The sequence below is a fragment of the Phalacrocorax carbo genome, assembly GCF_963921805.1.
Source record: "Phalacrocorax carbo chromosome W unlocalized genomic scaffold, bPhaCar2.1 SUPER_W_unloc_5, whole genome shotgun sequence".
Classification (NCBI taxonomy): domain Eukaryota; kingdom Metazoa; phylum Chordata; class Aves; order Suliformes; family Phalacrocoracidae; genus Phalacrocorax; species Phalacrocorax carbo.
In genome coordinates, this window is record NW_026990256.1 from 331,428 (window position 1) to 350,069 (window position 18,642).

Here is an 18,642-nt window from a genome sequence, read left to right on the forward strand (position 1 = left end):
CTAAAATTCAGTAGCTGAGCCTGAACACTGTCAGTGACATGAGTTAATGATTCAGGGCTAGACATAAAACATTTGTAGCACTTGAAATCATGAGTTATTTTTCTTAATCCTGCTGCTTCTAGGCAATTTTTATTTTCATACTGTTATTTGTTGTTTGTAGGGGAATAGACAGGGATCGGCGACCGGAAGATTACGGGATGTGACGGAAAGATAGACTCCTCCCCATAGGAGTGGCAGGAACAGGTAGCGCAAGAGCTATATAAGCGTGTGACGCAGCTAAATAGACGGACATTTTGCATCCATCATATTGATGTCTGTGCATCACTGTCCCCAGGGTGGGTAGAGCCCTGTGTCCCGGAGATATGCGGCCCAAGATAAGTTCTCCCGTAGAAGAAGCTACAAGTGGTGACCCCGACGTGATCGGTGGGGCGGCTTGGCAAGTTCGCCGGGGGGAAAGAGAGCTTGGGGCACGCAGGGGCGGGACGGGGAGCCGCAGGTCGGCGGGCGCGCCATGGATTCAGTCGTAAAGGTACTGAAGGGATTGGGGAAGGAATATGGTACTTCGATATCGAAGACACCTACCTCAAAGGCCATCCGATGGATGATTACGCAGGGGCTCATATGAAGTCCCGCAGACATATTTAATAAGGATAAGTGGGTGAGGATTAAAGAGGAGTTAGCCAAAAGGGCTATGATGGGGAAACCCCACTACATACAGGTCTGGGGAAAAATACACGGATTACTATTGAAAGCTCGGGATGATCAGGAGATGTGGCGGCAGGCGCGGCGGTGCCTGCACGGTGTTACGGGCGACAGTAGCCCGGAAAGAGACCCAGGAGGGGCGGTGGGGACGCAGACAGGGGCAAGCATCGCGGGGGATGGGAAAGAAGGGGAGAGTTCGGACGGAGTAGCCTGGCCAGCGACTCAGTCTGAGGCTCCCAAGGAGGTGGATCGGGAAGCGGCGGTGTTCCCTGTTGAGCCAGCGGGGCCTTTAGAGTCCCCCCCCCCGTATACCCCTGGGATGATTTGGTACGGGCGCGGGAGGCCGCGCGCGGGGAGGGTGACGTGGCAGCGGACGCAGCGGGAGTGACGAAGCGGAAGGAGGAAGATGACCGGCGCCGGAAGCAGCGCCGGCAGCAGCACAGCCCTCTGCCCGACCCTCGAGACTGGCTCCCGGGGCAACCCTTGAGATGGGAGTCGGACGAGGAGGGGGATTGGGGTGCCTGGAGGGGAGGGCAGGGGGAGTATAGAACAACTTCGAGTAGCAGCGAATCAGAAATTGGGGGAGAAACCGATGCCCATATGTGGGAAGAGAGAGCAGCTTGCCTGCGGCGCGCAAAAAAGAGGCACAAAACGGCAGGGACTCGGAGGACCAATCAGAAGGAGGGAGGAGAGGGACCGTCAACAGGGGAGGTCCGGGGCGCTGCAGCTCCGGAGGGGTCTCCGGAAGAAGTGCTGCGGCAGCTGCGGCAGGTTATGCGCGCACTAGGGGAAGTAGCTCGGCAGCAGACAGGACTTTTAACGAAGGGGGCGCCCCAGCGACAGTCAGTTGAGTTACCTAACTGGCGGCTGATAGCCAGAGATTGTAGCCTCGATGGAGTAAGGATAGAGATGCCCGGGATCTTCCCTGTCCGATTAGCTCCAGGAGGAGGGGTGGAGTGGACGCCGATAGATGCCAAGCTAGTGCGAACTTTATGGCGAGAAATTAGAGAAAAGGGGCTGAAAGACGAAGGAGTAGGATTGCTGCTGGACGCTGCGCATGCAGCGCCATTGACCCCCTCTGATGCTAAGCAGTTGGCGAAAGCAATATTAGCTCCCACAATGTACATACTTTGGAAGGAGGCAATGCACAGTGCTTGCCATGCCCTTGTACAGCAAGCGGCGGCAATTCCGAGCCACCCGCTGCGGGGGACCACCCTTGACCGGCTCACTGGCAGAAGTCGCGGACTGGAAACCTCGCAGTTGCAAGCAGCAGAATTAAGGGGCAGGGAGCTACAAGCGGTAACGGAGAGTTCCCGCAGAGCGTATAGTGAAGTGGGTAGGTATGAGAAAAAAGCAGAACCTTGGCAAAAGATACAGCAAGGTCTAGCAGAGCCATTTACAACGTTTTGTGATAGGTTGCAAAAGGCTATTGTGGAATCAGAATTGCCACCAGCAGCCAAGGAGGCAGTCCTTATGGATTGCCTCCGAAATCAAGCAAATCCGCAAACACAAGATATCCTCCGCACCCTGGCGGTAGGGGCGCCATTGGGTGAAACCATCAGGCATGTCTTGCGCCAGGAAGCATTGAACCAGCATGGCGGTGCGAGAGCGCACGTCTCCCAGAACCCTGACTGTGGAAGCGAAGAAAGGGTGATGGTGCAAGCAGCCGGGGTGGGGCTGATATGTCACTTGTGTGGACGGCAAGGGCACTTTAGAGCTGGGTGCCCGCTAGCGGAAAGGGGAGGACGTAATGGAGGAGGAGCGCGCCCAGTAGGGAGGTGCTGGGTGTGTGGGAAGCCAGGACACCTGGCAAGAGATTGTCCAACTACGAGGCCGGGAAACGGCCAAGGGAGGGCGAAGCGAGGGGGATTCGCGCCTCCTATGAGTCAAATGACCCCCATCACGGTGCCAACGCCAGGAGCTTGGCCCACCGTAGCGAGCCAAGGGGGAGTGAACCGTCACGCAGGGGGGCAAGATTTGCAGGTTACAGCCCCCGCGTGGCCTTGGTCATAGGCTGTGATGAGAGACCCATGGCAGCAGTGATGATTACCCCGCAAGAACCGAGTTACCCGGCACGAATATGCCTGGGAATGTTAGTGGATACCGGGGCAGATGTCACCATAATGCCACTCGAACGGTGGCCACCAACTTGGCCCCTCGCCATGGGAAAACGTATAATAGGGGTAGGAGGAGAACAACAGACGAGAACAAGGACTTGCCCTGTGAAACTCGAAGTCATGGACGAGGACGCAGGGAAGCTCCTCACGGCCGTAGTGACCATACTAGTAGCAGATGGGGTAGCAAGCCCCTTGTTAGGGTGAGACGCCCTTGCCCAGATGGGGATCGGGTTGAAAAATTTAGCATAAGGGCCACTGCCTCAGAGGGGCTTCATCAGCACAAGTTAGTGTGGAAAACCGAACAGCCCGTCTGGGTGGAGCAGTGGCCCCTGACAACAGAGAAAACAGAGGCTGTAAGAGCTATAGCAAAACGAGAGCACAAAGCAGGGCACCTAGAGCCCTCGATGAGCCCGTGGAACACCCCTATATTTGCTATAAAAAAGAAAGATAAAAACCAATGGAGGATGCTGCATGACCTTAGAGCAGTAAATCAGCAAATGGAGGACATGGGGCCTCTCCAACCTGGCCTACCAGATCTGAGTGCTGTCCCGAAAGGATGGCGAGTCATTGTTTTAGATATCAAAGACTGCTTCTTCAGCATTCCGCTACATCCAGATGATAGAAAGAGATTTGCCTTTACTCTGCCCGCGGTGAACCGCGCAGACCCAGGTAGTAGATGGCAGTGGACAGTACTTCCGCAGGGGATGAAAAACTCTCCAGCGATCTGCCAGAGGTATGTGGCTTCTGCATTGCAGCAAGTAAGGCAGCAGTATCAGGAGAGAATCTACATGATCCACTACATGGATGATGTCCTCATAGCTGCGCCCACCGAGGCGCTGTGTGAACAGGTCTTTTCAGACGCCCAAAGGGGCCTTGCGGAACAGGGCCTCAAGGTAGCTGAGGCAAAAGTACAGCGAGGACCAGTGTGTGGATTTCTGGGTGCTAGAATAGAAGGGGATTCCATACAAGCTCAGCCTATTAAGCTTACACCTCAGGTTAAAAATTTACACGATGTCCAGAAGCTGGTAGGAGCACTGCAGTGGTTGCGGACATTCGTGCGCGTCACCGGTGAGGAGATGCAACCTTTCTATGCGTTGCTGAAAGGGACCAACCCATGGGAGCCCAGGAGTTTAGACGCTGAGGCAGTCCAGCAATTGCAGATGATAGAACGTCGAATGCAAAAGGAAGGAGTATGGCGGTGGGACCCCCAGGAGGAATTAATTGCGGGTTGGGTTCTGACCGCCTGTGGCGGGTTAGGATTGCTATATCAAATACGAGCAGGGGAAGAAAAACCACTGCGATGGGTATATCAGAAGGTTCCCAAGGATGCATTCTCCACAAAAGTTAAGGTAGCCGGGGGAATGATTTGGCGGCTGCGACGGGAAAGCAAGGTAATTTTTGGGAAAGAGCCAGATAAGCTGACAGTGCCATGGAATGGGGAGAAATGGCAGAAGGTGGTAGAGAGTGAAGAGGATATCCAATTGGCAGTATACTCATACCCAGGGAAAATACTCACAGGCACGGTACAGAGGTGGGCTGAAACAGCCAAAGTGGTAGATTTGAGTGTGGATAGTAGAGTTTTGGATACCCCTCACCCAGGACCAACATATTTCACAGATGCTTCCTCAAAGACAAACAGAGCGGCGGTAGTGTGGAAAGAAGAGAATAGTTGGATGCGACAGACGTATGAGGAGCAAGGTAAAAGTGTGCAGTGGCTGGAGGCGAAAGCGCTAGAGATGGCCCTGCGAAAGGATATAGATCGGCATATAAATGTGTGCACAGACTCCTTATATGTGTATAAATTAGTCACGTCCATGAAACGGGAGGGTGTACCACACACGGAAATTGCCTTGATGCTAGAGGTTGCTTTATCACAGCGAGGAGCAACGGTGACAGTAATTCACATTCGCAGTCATCAGACGGGGCCTGGACCACTGATTGAGGGGAATCGCATGGCTGATGAGGCAGCCGCGGGAGTCTGGACCTTGGCGGAGGCAAAGCAACTGCATGAACAACTGCACCTGGGTGCTAAAGCCTTGGCAAAGGAGTGTGGCATCTCAATAAGAGCAGCAAGAGAAGTAGTAGCCACCTGTCCTTACTGTCAGCACTCGCCACTGTGGGAGGCAGGAGTCAACCCTCGAGGACTGGAAGCAAATGCTATCTGGCAGACTGACTTTACTGAATGTCCACAGTTGGCCCCCGGACGGCACCTGGCAATTACAATTGATACATATAGTGGAGTCATCATGGCTACTCAACATCGGAAGCAGACCGCAACGCAGTTGGCTGCGCATTGGACCACGGTGATGGCGTGACTTGGAAAGCCCACCGAAATAAAAACAGACAATGGACCATGCTTTCGGGCTCGAAGTACCGAGGAATGGTGCAAAGCTTGGAATATTGTATTAAAACACGGCATTGCTTACAATAGTACAGGGCAGGCAATAGTAGAACGCGCTCATCGCACCTTGAAAGCAAAAATAATACAGCTTGGGGAGGGGGAGGGGTATAAGGGAACTATACCCATAGCAGCTCAGCAAACTATTTTAATGCGTGCATTATATTCGCTTAATCATTTTATACGTGGGCAGGAGCAAGTTACAGCAGTGGAGAAGCACTTTGGCAAAGCTCAAGCAGGCGAGCGCTATCCACAGGTACGAGTAAGGTTCCCAGGCAGTGAGCAATGGGAGAGAGGATGGAAACTGAGATGCCTGGGGAGGGGCTACGCCGCGGTTGAGAATGAAGGGCGCATAGAATGGGTGCCTGCAAAGTGTGTGAAAGCAGAACTGTGCAAGGATGTACAATGAATAATCCCTCTCTGAGTTGTCTCTTTGCAGGGTCTGCTGACATGGATCCTCATGCTAGCCGTACCATTGGGAAAAGAAATGAGCTCCTTGACAAGATCGCAAGCAATATTGCAACGAGAGCGACACTGGGAAAGGGCAGCAAAAGAGAGATATAAACTGGAACTGGATAGTAATAACTGGGGGGATCTTGTTGTGTGTAGTAACCATGGTTACTTGTGGGCTACCATTGTTATGCTGTGTTATAAGACAAATCAAAGAGCGCCTGCGAGAGTTACATGAATATAGACCTGACCGCAATATGTATTCGCTTACGCAAGTAGCTTTGTAGAATTTTAGTAGCATGGGGAGGGGGAGATGTAGGGGAATAGACAGGGATCGGCGACCGGAAGATTACGGGATGTGACGGAAAGATAGACTCCTCCCCATAGGAGTGGCAGGAACAGGTAGCGCAAGAGCTATATAAGCGTGTGACGCAGCTAAATAAACGGACATTTTGTATCCATCATATTGATGTCTGTGCATCACTGTCCCCAGGGTGGGTAGAGCCCTGTGTCCCGGAGATATGCGGCCCAAGATAAGTTCTCCCGTAGAAGAAGCTACAGTTGTTGGCCTCCTTGTTTATGGAACAACTATGTCAAATACAGAAATGACACTGAAGACTATTTTTGAAAAATGAATTGATGTGTAGGTGCACAGTGGTAATGCAGCTTCCCTTGTACAGGTCTGTATTTCCGAAGGGTATGTAGCATAAGTGGAAATTGTGCTGCCTTGGAATTGTTTACGGAACAGCTTCAGCCCCAGCATGACTTGATACAACTTTCTAAAGCTGGATGAATAAGATTTGGGTTTCTGTCAAAGCAAGGGGCTTCGTTTTCCCTTACGCCTGCCAGAATGCTGCTCTGCTTCCTCATCTTCCTGCATGAGTGACATCAGGTTTGCATATCAAATAAATAATACATCTGTAAACTTGTCTCCAGGTCACAGTCATTCATGGTGTTATGCAGGATGTTGATTTTAAGACCTATGTCTTTCTACAGAGACAACCTGCCAAGACAAGGCTATATTTGGGCTGGCCCAGCTCGTGGGTCCCCAGGGAGTTTTCCTGGGCTCTGTAACAGGGGCCATGTTTATCCTCCTCTGCAAATAAGACACAACTCTCTGGACTTGAGTGATCTTGGCCCTCCCTATACCATGTCTGAAGGGGGCACAATAGTGCCAGCTGCACTCGTACAGCTACTGGCTAATGACCTATAACTGGCACATCATCAAAAGGAATATGACATTCTCCCTCACAGCTGTTTTTTCTCAAGAGGTATTGGTCATTAACAGTGTTGAGAGTCAGGGCAAGTGACTAACACAGGACAAAAGGATGTGGAAAACAAAAGGTCTATACAGACCTTCCTGAACTGTACCCCACCAAAGCTATATTTATCTTTCTTATTTGCTGAAGCTTTTTTTTTCTTTCTTATTGATTTAAATGCTCATTCAGGGGAAGTTCTTTCAAACACAGACCCAAAGGATTATTTTTCTAGAATTTGATCCCTTAAATGGTTAGCCTCAACTAAGTATAAGCATGAAGGAAAACAGCCCTTGAACTGTCAGTTGGTTATAACTCTAGAACTGAGCTGCCAGTGCTAATGTTGCCTTTTAATTTGTTTCTACCTCAGAAGAACATCTATCGCCGCATCTGAGGGTGGATTCAGACTTTTTTTTGCGCATGTGCTTATGACGAAATGGTGAATTACACTTGGCCGCTCAAGGGACGGTCACAACCCCTCGCAGACTACTGCATTCCCGCGGAGCCCACCCGTACCCGGCCCAGGCCGGCCCTCGCTGGTCGCTATGGGGACGCCTCCACCGGGCGGGGGAGGGGCGCGGAGTCCCGCCCCCGCTCCTGGTGGTGCTGCCCAGGCTGACGGCTTGGCGCATGCGCGAAATCGGGCTGCGTAGTCACGGTGCTGTGCCGTATATTCTGTCCTTCTGCTACTAGGGCTTAGGCCGTGCTGCTCCTTTGCCAGCTTCGTCATGGCTGACCTGCGCTTGAGGCAGATCAAGATCAAGACCGGCGTCGTGAGGCGGTGAGTGCGTGGGGGGGTGTGGGTGTGAAGGAAGCCGTTGGGGTAGGCTGAGGGAGGTCCCACCGCTCCTGAGGGGACAAAGCGGAGAGTGGGCTCGGCCCGGCCCTGCCGCGAGATCTGAGCGGGGAGGGGCCCCTGTTGACGCTGCGGCCCCTGGGGGTTCCGCTGGGCCGAGTGGAGGAACTGCGAGCGGGGCTTCGTGCGCTGCCGGCCGTGCCTGCTGCGGGGGTCTGGGAGTTGTCGAGGTGGGGTGGGGCTGCTGAGGTGTGTTGGAGGGCGGCCGTGGCACAAGGTCTGCTGTGGCTGCCGGTTTTTTCCCCTTGTGCACCGTCGTCAGGAAAAGGCCTTTCTTTCCTGAGACTGCAATTAAACGGGGTTTTTTGTCGCACTTCCCCGTTAGTGTGCAGAGCAGTCTCGCAGAGGCAGGAGGTCTTACCTATTTTATCAAAACAACTGTTGAATGGGGTGTTTCTGGGTGGATACTTCACACTGCAAACCGATAGTAAGCTCAACACCTGAGTCTAGGTTTTGTGTAGTTTTAAGAGTCTTCCTTTTTAAAAAAAGTTGCAGTTTATTTCTCTGAATCTCTCTTATGACTGTAAGTGCAAGGCTTTGACATTAAATATTTGGTCGTACTGGGGTTTATTAAGGCTATACCCTACAAAGACTGCCCTGGTTTAGGCAGAGACAGGAATTAGTGTGTGCTGGATCAGGATGTTAAATAGTCCAGTTTTGTGCAATTAACTTTGTATTATGACTTATTTAGATTCAGTTAATAAAATGCTAACAGTAAAAAGGGTACACTTTCTAATACCTGATTAGATTTTAAGGATTGGACTTCAAGACTAGAAAAGTAAAATGGATACAGGTTTAGCATTATCTTTATGCTAGATAAAGACGCTTTGAGTCCTCAAATAAACAAAACCGAACCCAAACCAAAACTCAAAATGGGGAGCAGTTCTCAAGTACTGCTGCAAAAAGAAATTAATTATATGATTGTAAGGTCCTGTTTCCTGTCACTGTGCAGGGCATGTAAATCATGAACTTGTGTGTTATTTTTAAGCTAGAAAGTTTTAGTGTAGTCTGTCTGAGTGGCTTGGTGACTGCTGCTTGCTTTGGGTCCCTTTTGTGACCTGTGTTACAGTTACTGGCTTTGCTGGACATGACTACTGTAAATGTTATTTTTGCATTTGTAAGTGGATGGTGGTTTGTGTCAGCTTTTGTAGAAAAAGTATTTTGAGGTGTGGGAAAACTAGATTTAATTAGGTTAACAGAAACTGAAAATATTCTTTCTGTCAGCCAAAAGTATAACTTATTGGTGTCTAGATTCTTTTGAGAAAACTGTCATATCTATGTTTTGGGCTTGCATGGCAAGGTTTTGGTAGCAGAGGAAGGGGCTACAGGGGTGGCTTCTGTGAGAAGATGCCAGAAGCTGCCCCCATATCAGATGCAGCCAGTGCCAGCTGGCTCCAAGACAGACCCACTGCTGGCCAAAGCTTAGCCAATTGGCGATGGTGGTAGTGCTTCTGTAATTATATATTTAAGAAGGGGGGGGGGAAACCTGCTGCGCAACAGCAGCCAGAAGAGAGGGGAGTAAGAATACGTGAGAGAAACAACCCTACAGATGGTAAGGTCAGTGAAAAAGGAGGGGGAGGAGGTGCTTCAGGTGCCAAAGCAGAGAGTACCCTGCAGCCCCTGGTGAAGACCATGGTGAGGCAGGCTGTCCCCCTGCAGCCTGTGGTGGTCCATGGTGGAGCAAGTATCCACCTGCAGCCTGTGGAGGACCCCACGCTGGAGCAGTCTGTTCCTGAAGGACCGCACTCTGTGGAAAGGACCCACCTTAGTGCTCCATGAACTGCTCCATCTCCTGTGGGTGGGACCCCATGCTGGAGCAGGGAAGGAGTGTGAAGAGGGAGGAGTGACAGAGACAACATGTGATGAACTGATCCCAATCCCCATTCCCCTATGCTGCTTGGGGAGAGGAGGTAGAGAAAATCAGGAGTCAAGTTGAGCCAGGGAGGGGTGGGGGGGAAAGGTGTTCTAAGATTTGTTTTTATTTCTTATTACCCTACTTTGACTTCTGATTGGCAAGAAATTAGATTAACTTCCCCAAGCTGAGTCTCTTTTGCCCTTAATGGTAACTGTGGAGTAATTTCCCTGTTGTTATTTTGACCCATGAGTCTTTAATTGTATTTTTCTCCCCCTGTCCAGTGGAGGAGGGGAGTGATAGAGCAGCTTTGGTGGGCACCTGGCATCCAGCCACAGTCAACCCACCACAATCAAAGAAGATGCAGTTTTACTTTTGTAGAATTGATAATTTGTGGAAGTTTCTGTATTGGCTTATTGCTGCTGTTTGATAGTTTTACTGAGAGAGCTGTGTGGTAATACTGAACATCACTTCAGATGACCATTGCTCAAAAATAAACCATCACAAAAGTTACCTCAACAAGCTTTATCCTCATGTCTGTAGACTGGAAAACAGAGAGGGAAGGTCTACACTAGGCAATGAACAACTGTGTGGAGATCCCAGTCAGAGCTGGTGCAGGCCTGCATGTTCATATGGTGAATACTGTACCATGTGGCTATGTCCCCCTGGACCTAGAAATGATTTAATGATGCTAGCTCAGTGTCTGTATACCACTGTTCTTAGTGCTTACAGCTCTGAGCTTAGCTTGCATGTTCTTCGTCTGAATCTCTGTTGCTTCAGTTTAAGTGAGTCTCAGAGCTGAGAACAAGTGATTAGATGTTAGTAGTGTTGTTATTCTGTGTGAATGATTTCTTTACTGCTTAGTGTGGCTCTTGTGTTTGTTGACTTGACTTATGGAAATCCGTGAATGCTGGTTTTGATTTTGTTACAAGTTTGTTGCATCCAAGTTAAAGTAGGTGGCTTAAATTCCCACTGAATATTCAGTTAAAATGATATTAACACAGTTAAAATTATATACAGTCAAAACTAATAGACACAAAGCTTGTAATGTTTCTACTTTGTAATAGCACCCTTTCCCTGATGTTATACTTGCCTTTTTGCTGGCTCTCTGGGTCCTAAGGCCACTGGCTAAATTTGGTAATGGGGAGGGGACAAATTAAAGTCATCAGCATCTCAAATACCTTGAGGTGAGTATGATGTTGATGGTTTTGTGCTTCTTCGTTGGCTTTGTGTGGCAAGGTTTTGGTAGCAGAGGGACTACAGGGGTGGCTTCTGGGGGCTTCTAGCAGCTTCTCGCGTGTCCAACAGAGCTGGTACCAGCTGGCTCCAAGACAGACCCACTGCTGGCCAAGGCTGAGCCAATCAGTGATGGTGGTAGTACCTCTGTGATAACATATTTAAGAAGGGGGAGAAAAAACTTGCTGTGCAACAGCAGCCAGAGGAGAGAAGAGCAAGAATATGTGAGAGAAACAACTCTGCAGACACCAAGGTTAGTGAAGGAGGAGGGGGAGGAAATGCTCCAGGCAACGCAGCAGAGATTCCCCTGCAGACCCTGGTGAAGACCACGGTGAATCAGGTTGTCCCCCGGCAGCCCATGAAGGTTAAGTGTGTTGTGCTTTAGCTGGCAACTCAGCCCCACACAGTCGCTCGCTCACTCCCACACCGGTGGGATGGGGGGAGAGAATCAGAAGGGTAACAATTGTGGGTTGAGATAAGAACAGGTTAATAATGTAAAAAAAAAAAAAAAAAAAATTAAATGGAAAGGAAAACAAGAGGTGCGAAACCCAGGTGGGGGGGGGAGGGGATGAACCACCAAAAAACTGCAAGTGATGCAGCCGCTCACTGCCCGCTGATGCGATGATGTGCCTCCCAGAGCTGCAAACTGGCCCCCTTAATATACTGGTCATGGTGTCACATGGTATGGAATGAACATCCTGTTGGCCACTTGGGATGACCTGCCCTGTCTGTGGCCCTGCCCCTCCCAGCCTCCTGTCCACAGGGCAGAGCACAGGAACCTGGAAAGGTCCCTGATTACCACAGTGAAGAGGCTTAACCCCTTCTCAGCCAAAACCAGCACATTCTCCACCCCTTAGTCCATACCATTTACGCCATGCCCAGGTCCCATACCATCCAATAGAACCTTGCCAACCACCACCCCTCCCCTACCCATCCTTTGACATAACACACAGACATCATTCCCTTAGTTCATGGACCTTCCCTGTAAAATGTCCATTAAAATGTCCATTGAGTTCACCCAGTCCATGACTCTGGGCTCCATCTGTCCTAACAGTCTTTCAGGGTGGGAGAGATGGTGTCTGTGGCATTGGGTTGCTGCATACCGAGTCAGTCATTGTTCCATCACTGCTGCACTTTGCTTGTTTCATCAAAGTCCATCCTCCATGGATTGGGAGGCTTGTACTCTGATATCATTGACACACCATACAGATGACAAACAATATTATGTAGCAGTTCGCATTATACCATTCAGGTCAATGGCTATTTTTGCTCAAAATGAAATCCCCTTGAGGCACACATTGGACTTCTCCATCCTCCTGCATTCACCCACCAAGTGCACCCAGGTCCTCTAGCAAAAAAATCCCATGAATGGGTTTGCCTTTGCCTGAGACAGGAAGAACCCAGACTGTTTTGCCCAGCATACTTTTTGCGTGCACTACAGGGACTCTGTCCCCTTCCACAGTATGTAGCATTACTGACTGGGCAGGGCCAGCTCGGTTGGCAGATCCCCTCATGTTGACTAACCAGGTGGCTTTTGCTAAATGTGTATCCCAGTGCTTGAATGTTCCACCCCCCATTGCTCTCAGTGTAGTTTTTAACAGTCCATTGTACTGTTCAATTCTCTGAGGCAGGTGTGTGATAGGGGATGTGATACACCCACTCAATGCCATCCTCTTTGGCCCAGGTGTCTATGAGGCTATTTCGGAAATGAGTCCCATTGTCTGACTCAATTCTCTCTGGGGTGCCATGTCACCACAGGACTTGTTTTTTTGAGACCCAGGATAGTGTTCCAGGCAGTGGCATGGGATATGTTTCCAGCCAGCCAGTCGTTGTTTCTACCACTGTAAGCACTTCATGCTTTCCTTGACGGGTTTGTGGGAGTGTGATATAGTCAATTTGCCAGGCCTCCCCATATTTATATTTCAGCCATCGTACCCCATACCACAGAGGCTTTACCCGCTTCACTCGCTTGATTGTAGCGCATGTTTCACATTTTTGGATAGCCTGTGCAATAGCATACATGATCAAGTCCACCCCTTGATCACGAGCCCACCTGTATGTTGCATCTCTCCCTTGATGGCCTGAGGTGTCATGGGCCCACCGAGCTAGAAATAGTTCACCCTTATGTTGCCAGTCCAGATCCAACTCGGCCACTTCAATCTTGGCAGCCTGATCCACCTGCTGGTTGTTTCGATGTTCTTCAGTGGCCTGACTCTTGGGGACGTGAGCACCCACGTGACGTAGTTGCACAACCAGGTTCTCTACCCAGGCAGCAATATCTTGCCACAATGTGGCAGCCCAGATGGGTTTGCCTCTGCGCTGCCAGTTGCTCTGCTTCCACTGCTGTAACCACCCCCATGGGGCATTTGCCACCATCCAGGAGTCAGTATAGAGATAGAGCACTGGCCACTTTTCCCGTTCAGCAATGTCTAAAGACAGCTGGATGGCCTTTACCTCTGCAAACTGGCTCGATTCTCCTTCTCCTTCAGCAGTTTCTGCTACTTGTCGTGTAGGACTCCATACAGCAGCCTTCCATCTCCAGTATTTTCCCACAAGGTGACAGGACCCATCAGTGAACAGGGCGTACTGTTTTTCATCTTCTGAAAGTCTGTTATAGAGCGGGGCTTCTTCAGCACGTGTCACCTCCTCCTCTGGTGATAATCCAAAGTCTTTGCCTTCTGGCCAGTCCATAATCACTTCCAAGATTCCTGGGCAACTGGGCTTACCTATTCAAGCCTGCTGGGTGATCAGTGCAACCCATTTACTCAGTGTAGTAGCATCAGTTGCATGGTGTGTGGAGGGGACGTTCCTTCTGAACATCCAGCCCAGCACTGGCAGTCGGGGTGCCAGGAGCAGCTGTGCCTCAGTACCAACCACTTCTGAAGCAGCTTGAACCCCTTCATATGCTGCCAGTATCTCTTTTTCAGTTGGAGTATAGCGGGCTTTGCACCCTCTGTATCCCTGACTCCAAAACCCCAGGGTTCGACCTCGGGTCTCCCCTGGTGCTTTCTGCCAGAGGCACCAGGTAGGGCCATTCTCCCCAGCTGCCGTGTAGAGCACATTTTTTATATCTTGTCCTGCCCGGACTTTCTCAAGGGCTACTGCATGGACTATTTCTCGTTTAATCTGTTCAAAGGCTTGTCGTTGCTCAGGGCCCCATTTGAAATCATTCTTTTTCCGGGTCACTTGATAGGGCATACAATCAGACAGTAATCTCTCTAGAATATGCATTCTCCAAAAACCCACAGTGCCCAAGAAAGCTTGTGTTTCCTTTTTGCAAGTTGGTGGAGACATGGCTGCTATTTTGTTGATCACATCCATTGGGATCTGACGACGACCATCTTGCCATCTGATTCCTATGAACTGGATTTCTTGTGTGGGTCCTGTCGTGGTTCAGCCTCAGCTGGCAACTGAACACCACGCAGCTGCTCGCTCACCCCCCCCCACCCCTGTGGGCTGGGGAAGAGAATCGGACGAGCAAAAGAACTTGTGGGTTGAGGTAAGCACAGTTTAATGATTACAATAAAATGATAATGATAAGTGATTATGATAATAATGACAATAATGTTAATATAATAAAAGGGAAAGGGAAAACAGGAAAAAACAACAAACCACGGAAACACAAACGATACAACCGCTCACCACCCGCTGACCGACGCTGCATGTCCCTGAGCCGCGATAGCTTCCTCCCTCCCCCGGCCAGCCCCTCCCAGGTAGCATACTGGGCATGACGTTACATGATATGGAATATCCCTTTGGTCAGTTTGAATCAGCTCTCTTAGCTGTGCCCCCTCCCCTCCCAGCTTCTTGTGCACCCAGCAGAGCATGGGAGGCTAGACATGTCCTTGACTAGTATAAGCGCTACCCAGCAACAGCCTAAACATCTGTGTGTTATCTCAACGGGTTTTTTTTTCCATGCTAATTTCAAAGCACAGCACTATACCAGCTAGAGTGAAGAAAATTAACTCTATCCCAGCTAAAACCATGACAGTATCCACCCCTTATTCCATATCACTGACATCATGCTCAGGTCCCATACTATTCAGTACAAATTCAATAATCCCTATCCATCTTCTCATCCTTTAACTATATATATATATATACAGATTTTTTATTTATCATTCCCCTAGTCTATGGACCACCCCTGTAAAATGCCTGTGAAATGTCCATTGAGTTCATTTAGTCCATGACTTTGGATTTCATCTATTGTAAGGGTCCTTCGGAGCGGCGGTGTGCGTGGGGTCAGATTGTTGCATGTCAGTCCTTGTTCCATCACCGCTGCACTGGTAGTTCTTGTTCTCTCACTGCTGCACTTTGCTCGGTTCCATTGAAAGTTCATTTGCTATTATTAATTGGGAGATTCCCACCATGATAACATTCCATTGATGCAACCATAGTAGTGATGACATACAACATCATATAGCAATTAACAGCATATTATTCAGTTCATTGGCTGTTTTCACCCAAAATTAAATCCCCTTGAGGCACACACCGAACTCCTCCATCCTCCCGCATCACCCACCAAGTGCACCCAGGTCCTCGAGCAAACGCAATCCCACGAGTGGGTTTGCCTCTGCTGGAAGCAGGAATAACCCAGACTGTCTTGCCCAGCATATTTTTATGTGCACTACAGGGACTCTATCCCCTTCCACAGTATGTAAGGGTTCTGATTGGGCAGGGCCAGCTCGCCTGGCAGATCCCCTCGTGTTGACTAACCAGGTGGCTTTTGCTAAATGTGTATCCCAGTGTTTAAATGTTCCACCCCCACCATTGCTCTCAGTGTCATCTTTAACAGTCCATTGTATCTTTGGATTTTCCCAGAGGCTGGTGCGTGATAGGGGATGTGATACACCCACTCAGTGCCATGCTCTTTGGCCCAGGTGTCTATGAGGTTATTTCGGAAGTGAGTCCCGTTGTCTGACTCAATTCTCTCTGGGGTGCCATGTTGCCACAGGACTTGTTTCTCAAGACCCAGGATAGTGTTCCGGGCAGTGGCGTGGGGGACAGGATATGTTTCCAGTCAGCCGGTGGTTGCTTCTACCATGGTGAGAACATGGCGCTTGCCTTGGCGGGTCTGTGGGAGTGTGATATAGTCAATTTGCCAGGCCTCCCCATATTTATATTTCAGCCATCGTCCCCCATACCACAGAGGCTTTACCTGCTTCGCTTGCTTGATTGCAGCACATGTTTCACATTCGTGGATAACCTGCGCAATAACGTCCATGGTCAAGTCCACCCCTCGATCACGAGCCCACCTGTATGTTGCATCTCTCCCTTGATGGCCTGAGGTGTCCTGGGCCGACCAAGCTAGAAAAAGTTCACCCTTATGTTGCCAGTCCAGATCCACTTCAGCCACTTCAGTCTTGGCATCCTGATCCACCTGCTGGTTGTTCCGATGTTCTTCAGTGGCCTGACTCTTGGGGATGTGAGCATCCACATGCTGTACCTTTACAACCAGGTTCTCTACCCGGGCAGCAATATCTTGCCACAATGCAGCAGCCCAGATGGGTTTGCCTCTGCGCTGCCAGTTGCTCTGCTTCCACTGCTGCAGCCAGCCCCACAGGGCATTTGCCACTATCCAGGAGTCAGTATAGAGATAGAGCACTGCCCACTTTTCCCGTTCAGCGATGTCTAAGGCCAGCTGGATGGCCTTTACCTCTGCAAACTGGCTCGATTCTCCTTCTCCTTCAGCAGTTTCTGCTACTTGTCTTGTAGGACTCCATACAGCAGCCTTCCATCTCCGGTGCTTTCCCAAAAGGCGACAGGACCCATCAATGAACAGGGCATACTGCTTCTCCTTTTCTGGCAGTGTGTTATACAGTGGGGCTTCTTCAGCACGTGTCACCTCCTCCTCTGGTGATATTCCAAAGTCTTTGCCTTCTGGCCAGTCCATAATCACTTCCAAGATTCCTGGGCGACTGGGGTTTCCTACTCGAGCCCACTGGGTGATCAGTGCAACCCATTTACTCCACGTAGCATCAGTTGCATGGTGTGTGGAGGGGATGTTCCCTCTGAACATCCAGCCCAGCACTGGCAGTCGGGGTGCCAGGAGCAAGTGTGCCTCAGTACCAACCACTTATGAAGCAGCTCGGACCCCTTCATATGCTGCCAATATCTCTTTTTTCGGTTGGAGTATAGCGGGCTTCGGACCCTCTGTATCCCTGACTCCAAAACCCTAGGGGTTGACCTCGGGTCTCCCCTGGTGCCTTCTGCCAGAGGCTCCAGGTAGGGCCATTCTCCCCGGCTGCAGTGTAGAGCACATTTTTTATATCTTGTCCTGCCCGGACTGGTCCAAGAGCTACTGCATGAACTATTTCTCGTTTAATCTGTTCAAAGGCTTGTTGTTGTTCAGGGCCCCATTTCAAATAATTCTTTTTCCGGGTCACTTGACAGAGAGGGCTTACGATCAGACTGTAGTGTGGAATATGCATTCTCCAAAAACCCACAACGCCCAAGAAAGCTTGTGTTTCCACCCCTGGGGCAGTCGATTCCAGGTGTACTGGACACCCCTCTAAGTAAAAGCAAACTGTGGCTTGCACTCTGCTGCCAGAGGGATTGATAAGAATGCATTAGCGATATCAATTGTGGCATACCACTTGGCTGCCTTGGACTGCAGTTCGTATTGGAGTTCTAGCATGTCTGGCACAGCAGCACTCAACGGTGGAGTGACATCTTTCAGGCCACGATAGTGTACTGTTAGTCTCCACTCTCCATTAGACTTCCGCACTGGCCATATGGGACTGTGAAAGGGTGAGTGGGTCTTGCTGATGACTCCTTGGCTGTCCAGTAAACAAATGAGCTCAAGGATGTATTCTGCCCCTATATAGTTTGATGGCATTAGGGTGCACTGTGTGCCATTGTCCACTAAAGCTTTATCCTCCTGTGGGTCGGACGTGCCAGGCCATTGGATCCACACAGTCCAGTAAGCCTGGTTATCCCATTCCTCCACCTGGCTCGAGGCAGGGCCCCTCTAGTCCTGATCATGGCATTCACAACTCACTTCCTGTAAATGTGAATCAAGATTCTCTCTATTACGCTCGGAAATAAAATTAGCACTTCTACTCCTCTGTTTGGGGACCTGCTCACTGGAAATTCGAGCAGCAGCTTTCCTGGAAGAACCTCCCTGAGTGAGTTTTCTTCCTTGCAGTACCATACTCATGCCTCTAGGGTCGAGGTAGTCTTGCCATCCTACCTCATCATGTCTTCTCCATGGTCATGCAGGTAGAACCATAGGGTGGCCTGTGGTGTGTATCCTCTCCTTTGAGCCGAAGGATGCTTATTCCTAACAGCTGAGACACTACTCTGTCGAGGTGGGGAGCGGGACAGATCTTCTTTGAGTTGTTGGACCTCTTGGGATAGTTTCTCCACAGCAGAGACGAGCGAGGAAGAGATATTGGTTTCGTAATCCCGGAGTCTGTCTGTCATCCCCGCCACCGTTGGTGTCTCGTCATCTTTCCCGGACATTACTGCCAATCAATGAGTTTGCATGTGAAGGTGGTGCGCTCCGTACAAACTTGCACCACATGGGTCGTGTGCACTCAGCTTCATCTGGATCTTTGGATGATTGTTGATCGTCCAGGTCACCATAAATCACCTCAAACACAGCTAATTCCCTTAGATACTGGATGCCTTTCTCCATAGTTGTCCATTTTCCTGGGCGATATGTAACATCTTCCTTGAAGGAGTACCTTTCTTTCACTTCAGGACAGGAGTCACCTCCAGGGGCTGAGGGTTTGTGTCCCTTTTCCAGCTCTTTTCTCAACACCCCCTTCCCC

General features: G+C 50.0%; 1 protein-coding gene across 1 annotated transcript in view; it reads left to right on the forward strand.

The window, feature by feature from the left end:
- Positions 1-7,548: 7,548 nt before the first annotated feature.
- Positions 7,549-18,642, forward strand: part of LOC104047445 (tubulin-specific chaperone A) — a 59,335-nt gene continuing 48,241 nt past the window's right edge. Inside the window, exon 1 of the mRNA XM_064439997.1 lies at positions 7,549-7,704. Coding sequence (XP_064296067.1) covers positions 7,652-7,704 — 53 coding nt within the window. The 5' untranslated portion in view covers positions 7,549-7,651. The remainder of the gene's footprint in view (positions 7,705-18,642) is intronic.